Below are 15,800 nucleotides of genomic sequence, written 5' to 3'. Positions count from 1 at the left end.
TTTTGAGTGGGTGTTTGAACTGAGTGATAACTATTCAATTCTGGGAAATTGTGCCACAGTCTTTCTAAAAAAAGTTTAGGTTAAATAAAAATTCTTTACTAAGCTCATGAGAGTTTTTTGTGTATATAAGCTCCTTAAGGAGGCTCTTTGATTGAGTTTCCTGCATAATGAGTATTTTTTTATTGTTGTGGCGGGAAAGAGATGAGGAGCCGGACACAGAAGCCTAATGTCTAACAGACAAGAGTAGGTGACGGCGAGTCGATGGCGCCATCCGTCGGGACAGTGATGTTGGACGAAACAAGAGAGGGACGGTGTCCGTTAACCTGCAGCTACAGATTCAATGACACCTTTATATTCATGAACACTTAAAATAAATACTTAAAGTTAACAATAAAAAAATACTCATTATGCAGGAAACTCAATCAAAGAGCCTCCTTAAGGAGCTTATATACACAAAAAACTCTCATGAGCTTAGTAAAGAATTTTTATTTAACCTAAACTTTTTTTAGAAAGACTGTGGCACAATTTCCCAGAATTGAATAGTTATCACTCAGTTCAAACACCCACTCAAAAGTCTAAAGAGCATGGTATGTCATCATGTTTATTTGCAGTTAAGGACATTGGTCTTCAACTGAGGGTTAACTTTATGTTGTACAATGATCTGAAAATCCACACATACATAACTCTTTTAGTTTAAAGAGCATGCAGCCATTGACTTTTATGACAATGAAAGTTTCAACGACACAAGTACAAGCGTGCTCAGGATGGATGCAAATTCTAGGGTTTTTGTTTTTTTGCAAAACCTGAGTATATTCCAAGTAAAAAGGGTAGGTATAATAAGTTTCAGCTTCAACCTACACCTTTTCGATCTATGTATTGACAAGGACTGAAATAAACTACCATTACCTGTAATGCATTATTAAAAAAGCACTTGTTATGTACTGTTTTAGGTCATATTATCAAAAGTATTCCAGAGCTGCTCGGATCACGTGACGCCTGTCGGAGAATGGCTGCTTGAAAACTTCGCTCTTGCCACCTCTTCAACATTCCACGTTTAAAGTTACCAATGAGAGACAAGATACTGTATTAAGAGAGAAAAACTTTTTATACAAACACATTTAATGACAAAAAAATCCTTGAAAAAATACATACATATATTCCTGTCAGAACTGTACATTTCAATACACAAAAAACTGAAAAATGAAACAAAAATCTGTGAAATTTAAGAGTATTATTATCTAACGTGAGAAAACTTAAACCTGAACCTGATTTCAATAAAAAAAAATATTTGAAAAGTAAGACAACTTAATAACCAAAACACGAGGAATGTCTCTTTACTAAAATAAATAAAACACAGAATGTACAAAACATATAGAAAAGTATAAAAACAAATACATATGGTTAACGCAAAATGATAAAAAGGAATATTTGCATTGACAGTGCTTTTTACATCCCAACACCAAGGGACAGAAAAGACAAACGATAACCAGTCCTGCACCAACAAAGAAGACAATCAACAAAACAAGGAAAGATAAACTTTTTTGAGCTAGGAGACAACCTAAAGAGGGCAGGACCACTGTAGCACCGGTGAGCAGAGAGAACTGTCACATATTTCTCACTTAAATCATAATTTTACTCATTTTAGCCTGTATTTCTATCAGGAAAAGTCCTCACCTGCATGTGTTCAGACTAAAGTAAACACTGAAGTACATGATGTAAACATTACGTGAAGAAAACATTTATACTGTATCAAAAAGTCATGTTTTGGTATCAGAATTTAGAGTCTTGGGTCTTGTGTGTGTGTGTTGAATGTATGTTAAACGTCAGCAGGTGAGGGTCTTTCGCCTGTGTCATTGCTGACATCTCAGGGTGGGTGTGGTGGAGGGTGTTTCCTCAGAGGACAGGAAAACATTGTTGTGACCAAAAGACTGTATTTAGTATGACAAGGAGGGAAACAAGCCTTGAAATACATTTTTGGACATGCACACTTATCACACTTATCGATTGTCAAAAGCCCTTTTTACACAGAGGTGGCATTATAGAGCCACTATGAAGTCCCTCATTTATGCTTCCTTTGAATGTTTACACAGAAAAAAAACAGCAGCAGCATTATGCCGCTCCAGGGTGGGATTTTAGACATGGCGGCATGAAATCAAAAGAGGTGTGGCAGGAGTAACGTTTCACACAACAGCTTCATTGTACTTTCTGACATACAGCGATTTTCTTATCATTTTACATTTAGTCTTTGGGCTTATGATAGGACTGCTGATTTTTCCTAAAATCTTATGAAATATATCAAAAACAGTGGCTGCAGGTGCCTAAACACTACATATACTACGAAAAGGAAAACTTATTCAGTGGTTTGTCTGATTTTAAAAATGTCCTTCAATTTGTGATCAGGCAGCCCCAGAGAACATTTCCACCAAATGAAATTCAAAATTTCCTTTGTGGGTACATGGGGTTAAATTTATGGGGACACATTTATATGAATTTTAACCCACATTTTTCTTGCAGTTGTTGTTCGTTTAGCAATAAATGACTTTGACCTTTAAAGGCCCTGACACACCAAGCACATGGTCAGCCGTCAGCCTCTGGTGGTCCGTCTGTCACCGTGGTCTTTGCAGTGTGTTTCGCATTCCTGGCACTCGTCGTTTTTTTTTTCGACCGTTTCAGCAATTCGAATCGGTAGCAGTGAAACCCGTCGGTGAATGATATCACTCTGATTGGCAGTTCAGCTCAGCGCACACAGAGAAAACAGAGGTGAGGAATGTAAACAAATGGATAGACGTCCGCTGTCTGCTGTTATGGAGTTATTCCCTCTCACACAGGTGCAGATCGTACGTGCTGGCAGTCAGCAGAGGTTTTTGCGGTTTGTTCTTGTGCAACTTTTTGGCCGAGAAACAGCTGACGTGAGGTGATGCAACAGTAGCCTTTCGTCACCACTACCTCCTCAATGTCCTTGTGTGTGTCTAGGCCGTAGGACGTTCGACAATCCACTTATTCACTTTCTTGCCGAGTGTCAGATCAGAAGATCTATACCGCTCTCTACATATGAAGCTACAGCAGCAAGTTTTTTTAGCACAAAGACTGTAAGCAGGGTTAAACAGCTCTATCCAAAGCTGACTGCACATATCAAACTAAATATTAGGTTGTGTCTCGTCTGTTGTACAAAACCCGAAGCATAAAAATGACAGTTCACTGTTTTATGGGGGTTATACAGTATACTGGAATATTTCCTGTCTTTGCTGGTTACTTAACCACATTTATTTTGGGTTAGAAGTTAGAACTTTATAATGTAAACTGAAAGAACCTCTGAAGAACCCTCCACACCTCCAGACTAACTCCTGATCTGCAGTTGGGGACGCTTCGCTCACAGCAGCTTTCAAATTCAAGGCACTGAAACAGGATCATCAGTCAGGTGCTGATGCTCTATAAGAGCTGCTCCACAGTCTGTGAACAGGAGGGGGCGCTGTGAAGCAGCACAGAGTCAACTTCACCCTGAACTGTGACCCCCAACTCTCTCCTGTTCCCTGAAAGCATTTCCTCAAAGCGGCATACACCACAAACACGAGGGAATTGCTACCGGTAGCCAGCTGTCCAGCTGTATCAAGTCCATGCCACTTCCCTGGCAACCTCTCGTTAACCAATCAGATGCTCTGCTGGCTGGAGGAAGTCGAGGAGGAGGAGTCAGCTGTGATGGCGTGGAGCGTGATGCCTTCATTGTCGGTCTGCTGCCCATCGCTACCCGTCACCCAGGGGTGGAGGAGGATCTGCTCCAGCGTCGGCCGATCAGACGGCTGCTGGCTCAGACACCAGCCAATCAGCTGCTGGCACTCTGTGACAGAAATACGAAGAGATGAAATACACTTACACATCTAAACATGATCCTGTGATCTGAGCTTAGTTGACTCATCGTGCTCATACTAACCTGAGGAGAGTTTACGTCTGAAGTAGACCTGTCCTCTCAGTATCTCCTCGTCCTGTTCGAAGGGGATGTCCCCACACACCATGTCGTACAGCAGCACACCGAGAGACCAGACGGTGGCCGAGCGACCGTGGTACCGGCGAAACCGGATCCACTCTGGAGGACTGTACACCCGCGTACCTGGAGGAGGAAGGAGGCGTTAGATATCTTATATGTTTGTTAATACTATATGACAGAAACTGAGGCTCAAAATATGCTGCGGCAGTCACCATGGCAACAGCATCACAAAGGTGCAGTGGGAGGTGACAGATCACATTCATGCTGTTCATCAGCGAGGGCGGCTGACATTTCTGGAAAATGTACTGCTTTGAAATAAGGTCATGTTTACCGTGATCATGAGAAGAGTCCATCTACATGTCCCCTCATATGGTATTTACGACCTCGTAATTCAAGAGTTTGTGGAAGCTCTCAGTTCACGAGCTTGGACATGTTTGGTGATGTTTTCAAAAATGCCACAGGCCATGCAGGGTAAATTTTTAGTAGATGGTAAGTTAAAAAAATTTAATTTTAGTCAAATAGAGCTGTAATTGTAATTTTATATGCCTGTGTGTAACTGTTTCAGAGACAGTTTGATTTTTATTGTGTATATTCCAGTAACAAATTTATAATTTGGCTGTGTAATCTAAAAACAATTACTGTTGCATCTGAAATTAATATTTATCATTCAATATCATTCTCAAAATGCTTTCTAAGTGTTTATTTTACAACTTTAAAAGGCCAAACCAACAAAAAACCCTCTTTCTTGCTCTGTCAGTTTGCTTTTGTGATGATGACTGCGCCTGTTACTGTCAATGGAGCTCCTAGATTCTGATAGATGATCAAACTCACCATCAAACTCTGTGTAGGCAGTGTCTTTGAGGAGTGCCCCCGAGCCAAAGTCGATAAGTTTGATCTGCCCGGTCCTCAGGTCCACCAGCAGGTTCTCATCCTTAATGTCTCTGTGGACGACGCCACAGGTGTAGCAATGACGGACCGCCTCCAGCACCTGCAGGAAAAAGCCGCGCGCCGCCTCTTCATCCAGGGCGCCATGCTCCGTGATGTAATCAAACAGGTCCTGCCCCGGCTCGGGGCACTCCATCACCATCAGCCAGCCGTCCACCCGCTCCCACCAGTCCAATAACCGCACAACGCCACCAAACGCCCCGCTCACCTTCTTCAACAGCACAATCTCCAGAGGAACCACCGCGCCACACTGAGAGAGAAATATATCATCAACTTACCATCATGAAAGGTTGATGCATTTAGTATTTAGTAGAAACGGCAGATAGGACAGTCAAAATATGAAAATAGTTTCATATCAAGTCCACATAAAGTTAGTAAAGGTGTCCCACAGGGCTTTTTTCTGGTCTCTATGCACATAAAAACTTTTTTGCATTTTTGTTTTATTTTCACTCGCATTTTTATGTGTGCAAACTGAAAATGTGTACTTAAACACACTTTTTAAAACCCAACTGAGAAACTGCCATGCTTACTCTAGCCTCTGATTACATCTAAAATCACGTCAAAGTACATTTTTAATAACTTTAGTAAGTTTACATTTTTACTAAATACAATTTTCAAAGTGAGCTCAGAAATCAAACGGCATCTTAAAATATTCCTGAAGGATAGAAAGACCCCCAGAAACAATCAAATTCAAATCTGGATGATACTGCCCCTCAAATAAAAGAATTACCTAACATATGTAGTTACCAAAGTGGTAATCAATCAAACAGAAATTTGTTATCTACAGTTAAATCTGCAGGTATATTCTCACCAGCGAGCCCCACTCAGTCACTCTGTCCCTGCATACATGCTTCACCGCCACCTGCATAAAAACATGAACACCATTAACACAAGGACTCCATACAGTTATATATAACCTAAAACATAAACAGTAGAATACATTAACCATACAGCAGCCTCAATAAAATATGTGATAGTTAACAATAGTGTGAAGTTTCTGTTTTGCTTTAATAACTGATTAACAGGATTTTCAATTCATGTTTTGGGTGATAAAATGAAAATATTATTATACCGTTTCCTGAAAATCAGTGAGAGCAAAGCAAAATAGCAAGATAATTGTTTCAATACAAAGAGAGGGTGAGGCCTAAAAAGCCATATGTCTTTGTGAAAACAAAGAGCACATGCCAGGCAGGACTGCACCATGTCAAGCTGCACGGCTGACAAGAGTGGAACAGGAAGTACAGGGAATAGATTCTGCCTTCCAAATAAAAGCACAAAGTCAAAACAATTTTGAGGCTTTTTTAAAAGTACTTGTGATAATCTGGAAATGTTTTGTTTAAATCTAACCTGACATTTTTAAATCTAAGATTATAAATAAGAAACAGAAAAATAATATGTGACTTCATAGACAAAATTTAAAAAAATGTTTTGATAGTAACAAACATCACAACAGAGGAACCAATAACATGGCAGGAGGGTCATTCATTGGTGGCTTTTATTTATGAATATAGTTATTAAGGTGTGTTAGGTTATATATATATATATATATATATATATATATATATATATATAATATATATATATATATATATATATTGAACCTCACTATGGGCTTGTTCTTATATTTTGCATTTCTATTGGATTTTGCATTGGGTATTTCACATTTTTTACCTTTGCTATACATTGCTTTTCCTGCTTATTAATCTTACTCCTACTCACTCTTTGTATTGCAACTGCTGCACAGCCATTCCAAGATTAAACGTTCACATCGTATTGCTATTTTTTGGAAGACTTTAGTGCGTCTTTTATTTTGAAGGCATGGGCCGGAAACGCAGCTGCTTGCATTGTGTTGCTCCACGCTGCGAGCCGCGGCCACGTGCCGGGACCAAAACAAAGCGGCTCCCCGCTCTTACCGGCAGCCCGTCGGCGAGGCGGACAGCCGAGTAGACCGTGCCGAATCCTCCGCTGCCGAGCACCGAACCCAGCCGGTAGAGCTTCTCAAACGGCTGCTTCTCCGCTTTGGCTGAAAAAACAAAAACGAATCAATTTTAAAATAGGATTAGTTTCTGTTATTTGAATGATTGAAAGTTGCGCCAAAATCCGTATCCCCCACCCCCAAAGCACCACCAAAAAAAAACATCTTTTATACCGGTGTGTCCTTGTTTTTGTTTCTTTTTTCTTACCTTGTGTGATGCTTTATAACCTAGCTGTAATAATAAATTATTTGAGAAAATACACCGAAATGTCTTAATACACTCGACCACACAGCCAAACGTCCTCCCATGACCCCTGTTCCCCTGACAGCCGTTTTAAAAATGGTGGATTGTCTACAGCATATATTATTCAGTATTAAAACGTCTTTAGCTACGTGACTGAAGTAAAAAAAAAAAACACACAAATGCTGTTTAAACAGCTGATAATAATTGTTATTACGACATATCCACACATTTTGGAACAACAGATGACTTTTAAAATGGCCCCAGACTGTTTTTGTTAAAGGTCATACAGAAGCACACATCCACTGACCGAATGGTGGATTGAAAATGTATGAATTTAATAATTATTTTCATTTATTCGTTAAAACTCCAAACTTTGGCTGATCTTACCCCGTCAAATGTGAACATGTGGGGCGTTTAAAGCCATCGGCTGAGTTGATTTAAATATATTTAACTTTCATAATGTTTTTTCCGTTAATTAAGCAGAAAATGAATGTGTTTATCGACTAGTGAAGTCAGGAAAATGGCCGTTAGTTTATGTCGTTTTCACAGGACAATTACGCCGTATTATGTGACCTGTCTTTCCGTGACCTGATTAGACCTGATACTATTTTGGTGAGGTCAGATCACTTGAGGTTAATATTGCGGTTCGGCGTCCCGGATATGACCGGTCGGGTTTAAGGTAAGGAGTCAGGTCACTGGATGTAACGGGTCGCCGATCACGGTGTAACACCGGCACGTTGTCGTTAACATCGTTACCTTGCTGCAGCTTCGCCGGCAGATCCATGCTGCTCGAGATTTGGGAGAGTGAGCCCAGTTTGGAGAGCAGCATACTGCACGTGACTTCTACACAAAATAATGAAACTACACCAAAATATCCGTGTAAGTAATCCCAGATATAAACGGAGTCCTCGGTCCTTATAACCGGAAAAATGAGACGGTTAAGCGGTGAAGTGCCATCGGTGGCCCCGTCGACAATTTCTTAGTGCAGCATCCAGAGAAGCGCGCCACTCTGGCTCACGCGCTCCGCCGCTGCCAATATTTACAAACACCAGACAGATCCTTCCGCCTGCCCCGAGCTGAACCTTAAATAACACCACAGAAACACCCGCTTCATATCCAAACTAATGCATAAATAAACACACCTTGTTGCGACTAGTATCGGTTCACCATGGATTATAAGTCGGTGACATGAAAAGGGAGCCCTAAACCACTAAGAAAACAGGCGGACTAGTTTTACGTAGTAGGACCTGCGCAAGGATTACGACAGGATCACAGTACACTACGGCTCATCAGAGAGGAGAGGTTACAAAATGCTCTAATCGCATCAGAAAAATCTTACATAAAAAATAAAAATAAATAAAATAAAAATCGTTAAAAATACAGAAACAATTAAGCAGAATTTCGTGAATAAAAATACAACTGACAATGATATGTGGTTGTTAGGAATATAATAGTGCACCTAATGACAAACAAATCTCATTTAATAAACAACACAATCATCACCTTTGAATTAATATTGTGAACTTGTAATCAAACAGTTGCTCATTTATGCATCTAGCAGTTACACAGCAACATTATCATTCATTTAGATTGGTGTCTGTGTCGCCTAATTTTATAAATATATATATATACAGTATATTACTTTATTTTGAACATGTAAAAATAGATAAATAAATAAAAAGTTCTATGCACATAAAAACACAATCAAAAATAATAATGAACATATATAAAATGATTTTCAATAAGCAACATAGTAGAAAGAAGCAAAATGCTCATCTAGTCCTCCCGTTTTATTTATTTATTCTAACCCATTAATACACAATCATAAACCAACTCTCTGCCCAGCCTCCATCCCACCACCTAAACAACTGTTCATATGCTTCATATAGCCTATATAATCAACAACACTATCCCAATTATAGAAAAAACATGAACAACAATGCCACCATTAGCATGCATTTAAACTGTCTGATGGTCTTACTCTGTTTGATTTCTTCCTCCAATCCATTCTACAAAAAGCACATCACAAATAGATAAACATATTTTAACATTTGTGCTTGCATAACATTGTTTCAGATTTGTCTTAAGTTATAACGAAATTCTCTTCATTTTTTAATATATTGCCAGGTAGTAGAGTATTTCTTGTTTGTACATTATTTGTGGCATCTTAAATTACATCAGTTCCATAAGTTTCAATGCAAACAAAGTGTTAGCATGTGCCCAACATCTGGCTTTGTTTATGATCCTTGTGGCTCTTTTATGTAGCATGCGTATTGATTGTAGGGTCTTTTTGTAGGTGTTGCCCAACAAACTGCCACACAGTAATTCCAATATGGTCAGTTAAGGGAACAATACAAAGAGTACAATGCTTTTTGATCCAGAGTGTTTCTTGTTTTGCCCAGAACTGCATGCTTCTTGTCAACTTTGCTAGACAATACTTTATATTGGGTTTCCAGCAGATTTTGTAGTCCAGTATCAAACCCAGAAATGTATTTTTATAATAACAACATCAATCACAACTTGAACTTGTGCATTTATTTTACAATTTCCAAACAACTTGTTTTATTCGTCAACGTTTTATTCAGTCCCATAATAACTCTCTTTTAGCTCTGTTTTTGGTCTCCACCAACGTTTGAGGGAAATATCTGTCATTTTGGCTACTAAATGCTCCACTATGTGCACCAGCCAGTCTCTTAATGTGCCCGTCTGCTGCTAGTAAGCCGATAATGGAGAAAAAATAATAAAAATAAAACATAAAACTGCAGTCTTACAGTGCATTTATCTGTGTAATCTTGTAATTTCATTCCCTGGCACTGTTTCTTCTTAATCTAGTGTTTTGCTCTTACCAAGTTGGGCACCTGCAGCCCGTCGGACATATAGAAGCAGCACAACATTTCCCATAATCCCAGCCGTCTGCTCACAAACTGCTGTAGCCGGTGGGATTGTTTTGACTGAGGAGGCCACTGCCCGGTCACATGACCTGCTGTATAGCTGCCCACAGAGTCCAAATGTAGGTCAGTCCCTCCTCCACTTCACTGTAAGTGAATGTAAAGAGATGGATCTACAGAAAACAGTTGTAAGAAACTGCTGTTCTTTAAATTGATCTGATCTCACACTCCTGTATTGACGTTATTGTTTGCTCACCAGCCCTTCAGCCTCTTGGTCCAAAAAGTTTCGTGTCTCAAGAATATGATCACGAAGACATTTCACAACTCTACACTCAATTTTATTGACTTATTGTAGTAATATGTCATTTGTATGTTGAATTTGTCATGGTTGCTCACCCTTCAACTCCTTTAAGTACTGGCGCTCCACCCAATAGCAATAAGTATAATCACTGATTTTAACAAATAAACATAACTTTATGATGACAATAACAATACTACTACAAATAATAGAATTATTTAAAATGTTAAAACTAAACCTGCTAAAATTTCTAAAGCTCCTTTCACCTCCATTCTATTTTGTCAAAAGCAGACTCTCTGCAAATGAAAGATATAAGACAGTGAGGAAATGTGTTGTATTTTGGTTGAACTGATCATTTAAGTTTGCAGAAGCACATATAACAGGCTCTGTTCACATGTCGTCCACAACATGAATGTGACTCAGGTCATTTGTTCTCTTCTATTTTTATCTGTTTCTATTTTGAAAGCTGTGAATGAACTGAGAGTGAAGCTGCTCCGTGCTGAGCTGCTTCTATCCAGCTTGTCTTCAGGACTTTTGGAAACACTTCAGTCTCTGGTTTCATTTTCATGGAGGATATTTTTCTTGTAATGTCGGCTCTCAGCAGTGAATCAGAGGACGGCAGCAGCTGTGACGGTGCAGACGAAAGATATCTGCCATGTTGTGCTTCAGCTAAATTAACTATTGTGGTGGGAGGCACTCACTTCTCTGAGGAGAAGTCGTTTCTTGTTCAGAGCTGCGACTATTTCCAAGCTCTTTATCGCTCTGGGATGAGGGAGTGTCGGCAGGAAGAAATCCACCTCAAATATCTGCGTGCTCGAGGCTTCCTTATCGCCTTGGCGGTCTTACGTGGTGAGATGCCTGACCTGGACGGTGATGACATCGTTGAAGCCATCGAATGCGCTGCTTTCTTGCAGGTGGCTCCGCTCACTAAGCATCTCATCAACCTCACTGATTCTGAAAACTGTCTGCTGATGTATCACACCGCTGCAACCTTCGGCCTCATGGACCTTTACCACGCTGCTGCGCTGTTCATCCGAAACATGTACACTGACCTGGAGGCAGAGGTTAAGAAGTCTTTACCATCAGAGCTGATCTCCTACGTGGAGTCTTTGACCCCTAGTGTTTTTGTCGCTGTTGGGGCTCATGTGACCTGTGGTAGTGAAGAAACTGTGCACGCTGCTTCCAGGACAGTGTGCTACCTGGATGAAACTAGCAATAATTGGAAAGTGTTGACAGATCTTCCGCTGGAGGCCAGCACCTCAATGGCTGGGGTGACCGTTTTACACAACAAGCTTTACGTTGTCGGAGGAGTTCACGGACTTCACAAACAAGTCGTCAATTCTTCTTTCTGCTACAGTGTCGAAAACAACAGCTGGAGCCGGATCTCCAGTCCGGCGCAGCTGCGATATAACCTCAGTCTCGTGGGCGTGGACGATCGTCTTTACGCCATTGGAGGAGAGTATGAGCGAATGGTGATGTCTTCTGTGGAGACATACGACATTAAAACAGGAAGATGGGGGTTTGCTGCTCACTTGCCTCGACCAGCTGCAGGAGCAGCCTGCACCAAAGCCATGAGCAGGATATTTGTGTGTTTATGGAAGCCGATGGAGACCACAGAGATTTACGAGTACCTCTCAGGGAAAGATGAGTGGCAGCTGGTTACCACGCTGATCAGGCAACAGAGCTATGGACACTGCATGGTCGGCCACAGGGACAACCTGTACGTCATGAGAAATGGGCCGTCGGACGACTTCCTGAGATGCTTAATGGACTGTTATAATCTGAGCTCAGGCCAGTGGTCGTCTCTGCCCGGGCACTTCGCCAATAGCAAAGGTTCACTGTTCACGGCGGTGGTGAGGGGCGACTCTGTGCTCACGCTCAACAGGAGCATGACTCTGGAGTTCATCATTGACAGTAAGAACTGGAAACCCCGGCGACAGATGAAGGGTTTCCCCAGAAGTGGATCTGTGTGGACGTTTCTTCTCCGGCTGCCAGATGCTCTCACGCTGCAGTAATGGCTTAATTTGCTCTGGGATTTACTCTCAGACATGCATCTCCTACACACCTGTGCTTCCATATTTTTATACAGTAATTCATGTTTATAACTTCTTCAGTTCTTGGTCTATGGTGGCATCTCCAAAAATAAGTCAGAAGAGGTTTTGTGTCCAAGTCCAAGTGTGTCCAACAGCCCAATCAGCAGAATAAAATGTTGGCTTTGCATTTTTCTGCAAACCACATTATACATTTGTACATTCATTATGTTTATACATTTTGTACATATGGGTTTTTTTGCCCAAACCATAGACCAGTGATACTCAATTTACAGTCTGTGGGCCAAATCTGGCCCTCAGTAGAGTGTTAAGTGCCAAAAATTTGCTATGTCACAGTGAAAATAAATTTAATAACACTGGGATTTTTTTTGCACTTATACTAGGAGAGGACCCCCCTGCAGAAGTCTGGTCTAAGCTCTGATTGTCCTCCATTCCCTAGAAATGCTACTACATACTCCTGACTGGTGTGGGGCTGCTGCGATTGGCCCCTGCCCTCCTGTCATTTTACAAAAGTGGCCCCTGAGCAAAGTTGGGTATTCCCACCATAGATTGTGTAAAAAAATGAAAATAGCTAGGATTATAGTGGGATTATAATTAAAATTAAACTACTACTGTCCACTTGAATAGAAGGAAAAACAGAGAGAAGTGTCATCACAATGACCCAGAGCCCAAAGTGACATCTTCACAATCAGTGGGTTTCTATTGCAGATTTGCTCAGAACTTAAGCAATATTTAAAAAATGTTGATAAAACACAACTGCAAGATGACTGCATTTCAATTGCAATGATATTCCAAGAAGCATGGTGATTGATGTTCAAAACATTAGTGGTTTATTTCTACCGCACTAGCTGTCATTATTTCCAATCGAAGTCCATGGAGGCACGTTATGCGAATAAAAAATGGAAAGGCGAGCCCCTTATATGTGGAAGCGTCCACGTATGAGGGATTTCTGGGAGGTGATAGTCCATGACATCACAGAGGAATTGTGGATTCAAAACTTCCAGATGATTCACTCAACTTTTGAAGAGTTATGGGATGCAATAACAGCTCTTTTAGTGCATGCTGCATCGTGAGGGAGCCAGTTCCTACTGACAAGCACATAACTGGAGTATCATGTGATCTAACAAAGCCAAAAAAAGTGTTTCCATTGCAGTTTTGCGAAATACGGCTTTTTCAAATCACCTGAAATACCACCTCATGCAAGCTTAAAAACTATTTTTTTGTGAGAATTGGGAATTTTTCAGAGAATGACATATATGAGTTTGTGAAGTAACTAAAGCTGTCAGACAAATGTTGTGAAGTAAAAAGTACAAGTAGGCCACCTTGACTTTGTACTTGAGTAAAAGTATTAGATACATTTCACCACTGGTTCTAGTGGCAGTGAAACAGACAGCAGCTCTTGTGGTCAGACTCTGATAACCTGATTAATGTCCACAGAGTGAAGCTCATCCATCACTGATTCAGAGCTCTGTTTCTGGCTTCGCTCCCAGACAGACTCAAGCCCAGAGGTTGTGGAGGGTGTCGGCCCGAGCGCCGTGTCCCAGCCTGACCCTGGCCTCTCTCTTTATTCCGGGTCAGATTTTGCATCGCTGGCTGCTGCTGGCGTCCAGCCCGGCTGCTGCCCGTGGTGCCTGGCTCTGCCTGCCGTTAACCCCCCCATCATCATCATCGGTGCTCGGTGCCAACAGGAAATAGAGGCTGCTGCAGGAAACAGAAGCTCTGTGTGAGGACAAACACTGCAGTTCACATGGAGCAGCAGCACTGAGTGACACACTGACTGGATGAGGTGAATCAGAGTTAAATTTTATTTCAAATTCTAATGATGAAAGGTATAAATAATTATTTAGTCTGTTTTATTCACTTAAAACTCCATGTGAATGGTTGATTTCTATTGTTTCAATCACAGATTTGGTTAAATATTTTGAATTTATATCGTTCTAAGAGTAAAGATTGATAAAAAATTTTGATAAATTATTGTTTGCCAATCAGATACTTTATTTACTTTATTTACCTTTAAAACTGCTGCACAGTGGACACTTCAAGTCCTTTAAAGTAATCATTTTTGAAATCAAGCTAATATGCCGTTAAAACTTCAAATATAAGCCCAGTACTAATTACACGCCCAGTCCCTTTTAGTAGCCCCAATCTGGCGACAAATTTTAATAATTAATTAATTAATTAATAATTGAATTTTGTTTTACTTTCTCATTTCTGTTTGTTTTTTGTGTGTTTTTTGTTGCAGATTTTCTTCTGTTGCTCATTACCTTATTCCTTATTTTTTGGGGGAGAAAAAGCATATTTGTAAACGTTTCAAAGGATTTAACAAATAATTTGACTGTATTTCCCATCTTTTCTGAGTATATTTTTTTTGTGAAAGGAAATAAAAGCCCATTGATACAAACACCTGACCCAAATATTAGCCTGTTGAGGTCAATGATTCAAACAAATAATAGCCCGAGCTCTTAATTGAAGTTTTAAGGTACACAGGTTTCGAGGGGTTAATTCATGACTTGAACAAAACAGGGTGAGTATTTGATATACAAATCCTTTTGGGGATAAAGTTTCCTTTCAATGCAATTTCCTGAGTATACTTTTGCTGAAATCACATTGTTGGTGCAGGACTTCTTCTTGTATTTCACGGTGTGCTATTAGTACTTTTACTTCTAAAAAGGAACTGAATAAATCCTCCAACACTGACATGAACAGAGCATGAGTCCTGACGGTTTTAAAAGGAGCCGACATAAGTGAGGTCAACAAAGGTCAAGTGCTCAGCTGTAAAGTCGGATCAAACGGAAGCTGACAGGTTCTCGACGTCCAACTTCAAAACAGGAAGCGTGAGGCCGATGTTTTTACTCTTCTTGCGTCACTTTTCAGTCAGGCAGAAAACAGCTTAAAAAAAAGTCAGTTAACAGGATGGCTGTTTTGACTGCAGGTCATTGAGGTGACACGTGCTGCATGATCCCTGTGTTTACTACAGGCACATGTGTTTTTATACAACCAGCAGGAACTGGGTCAGTCTAAATACAGCCTGAGCACACACACATAAACACAAACACAAACACACACTCAGACTCAGACACAGACACAGACACAGACACAGACACAGACAGACACACACATACAAAGTAGTGGTTTGAAGTGGTGATGTCATATTTGCCGTGGTGCCGTTGACCTCAGGGTAGCTCCTAATCCTCACCCTGACATCTCAGGTATTTAGTTGAGCTTGACCTTGTGCTGAAGAAGAAGACGAAGAAGAAGAAGAAGACAGTGAAGCCGCAGTATTGTCTTAAAATGCAGGCCATGGAAAGTGTCTTAAAATAGGTCTTCAAAGGTTAAATTTCAGGATTCGTACATTTTGCCTACCCTGTCCTGTGTATTTCTTGTCTTATGTATTTCATAGTATTTTGACAGTCTACA

The 15,800-nt window shown here is 40.5% G+C and overlaps 2 protein-coding genes and 1 long non-coding RNA gene across 3 annotated transcripts in view; 1 reads left to right on the top strand and 2 right to left on the bottom strand.

Moving 5' to 3' along the window:
- Positions 1 to 1,387: 1,387 nt before the first annotated feature.
- LOC121950651 (serine/threonine-protein kinase pim-3-like) lies at positions 1,388 to 8,134 on the bottom strand. Its single transcript, XM_042496723.1, has 6 exons — positions 7,903 to 8,134; positions 6,841 to 6,950; positions 5,739 to 5,789; positions 4,814 to 5,177; positions 3,929 to 4,105; positions 1,388 to 3,835 (listed from the first exon to the last, which is right to left on the bottom strand). Exons 1-6 carry the CDS (start codon positions 7,973 to 7,975, stop codon positions 3,648 to 3,650), a joined length of 963 nt encoding a protein of 320 aa, XP_042352657.1. The 5' UTR covers positions 7,976 to 8,134; the 3' UTR covers positions 1,388 to 3,647.
- Positions 8,135 to 10,919: 2,785 nt separating this feature from the next.
- Positions 10,920 to 12,347, top strand: LOC121950649 (kelch repeat and BTB domain-containing protein 13). Its single transcript, XM_042496722.1, has one exon. It carries the CDS (start codon positions 10,920 to 10,922, stop codon positions 12,345 to 12,347), a length of 1,428 nt encoding a protein of 475 aa, XP_042352656.1.
- Positions 12,348 to 13,555: 1,208 nt separating this feature from the next.
- LOC121950270 overlaps positions 13,556 to 15,800 on the bottom strand; it is a 15,478-nt gene continuing 13,233 nt past the window's right edge. Inside the window, exon 3 of the long non-coding RNA XR_006106316.1 lies at positions 13,556 to 14,084. This is a non-coding gene — a long non-coding RNA (uncharacterized LOC121950270). The remainder of the gene's footprint in view (positions 14,085 to 15,800) is intronic.

This window comes from Plectropomus leopardus, chromosome 11 (genome assembly GCF_008729295.1).
Source record: "Plectropomus leopardus isolate mb chromosome 11, YSFRI_Pleo_2.0, whole genome shotgun sequence".
NCBI classification, from domain to species: Eukaryota; Metazoa; Chordata; class Actinopteri; order Perciformes; family Serranidae; genus Plectropomus; species Plectropomus leopardus.
Note: the sequence above shows the minus strand (reverse complement) of the source record. Positions and strands in the feature narration are given on the sequence as shown.

Coding starts and splice junctions, on each gene's coding strand:
- LOC121950651 (XM_042496723.1), bottom strand. CDS start 7,975: ATGCTGCTCTCCAAACTGGGCTCACTCTCCCAAATCTCGAGCAGCATG. Junction 5,178..5,738: donor TGACTGAGTGGGGCTCGCTG/GTGAGAATATAC, acceptor TTTCTCTCTCAG/TGTGGCGCGGTGGTTCCTCT. Junction 4,106..4,813: donor TGCCTACACAGAGTTTGATG/GTGAGTTTGATC, acceptor TTCCTCCTCCAG/GTACGCGGGTGTACAGTCCT.
- LOC121950649 (XM_042496722.1), top strand. CDS start 10,920: ATGTCGGCTCTCAGCAGTGAATCAGAGGACGGCAGCAGCTGTGACGGT.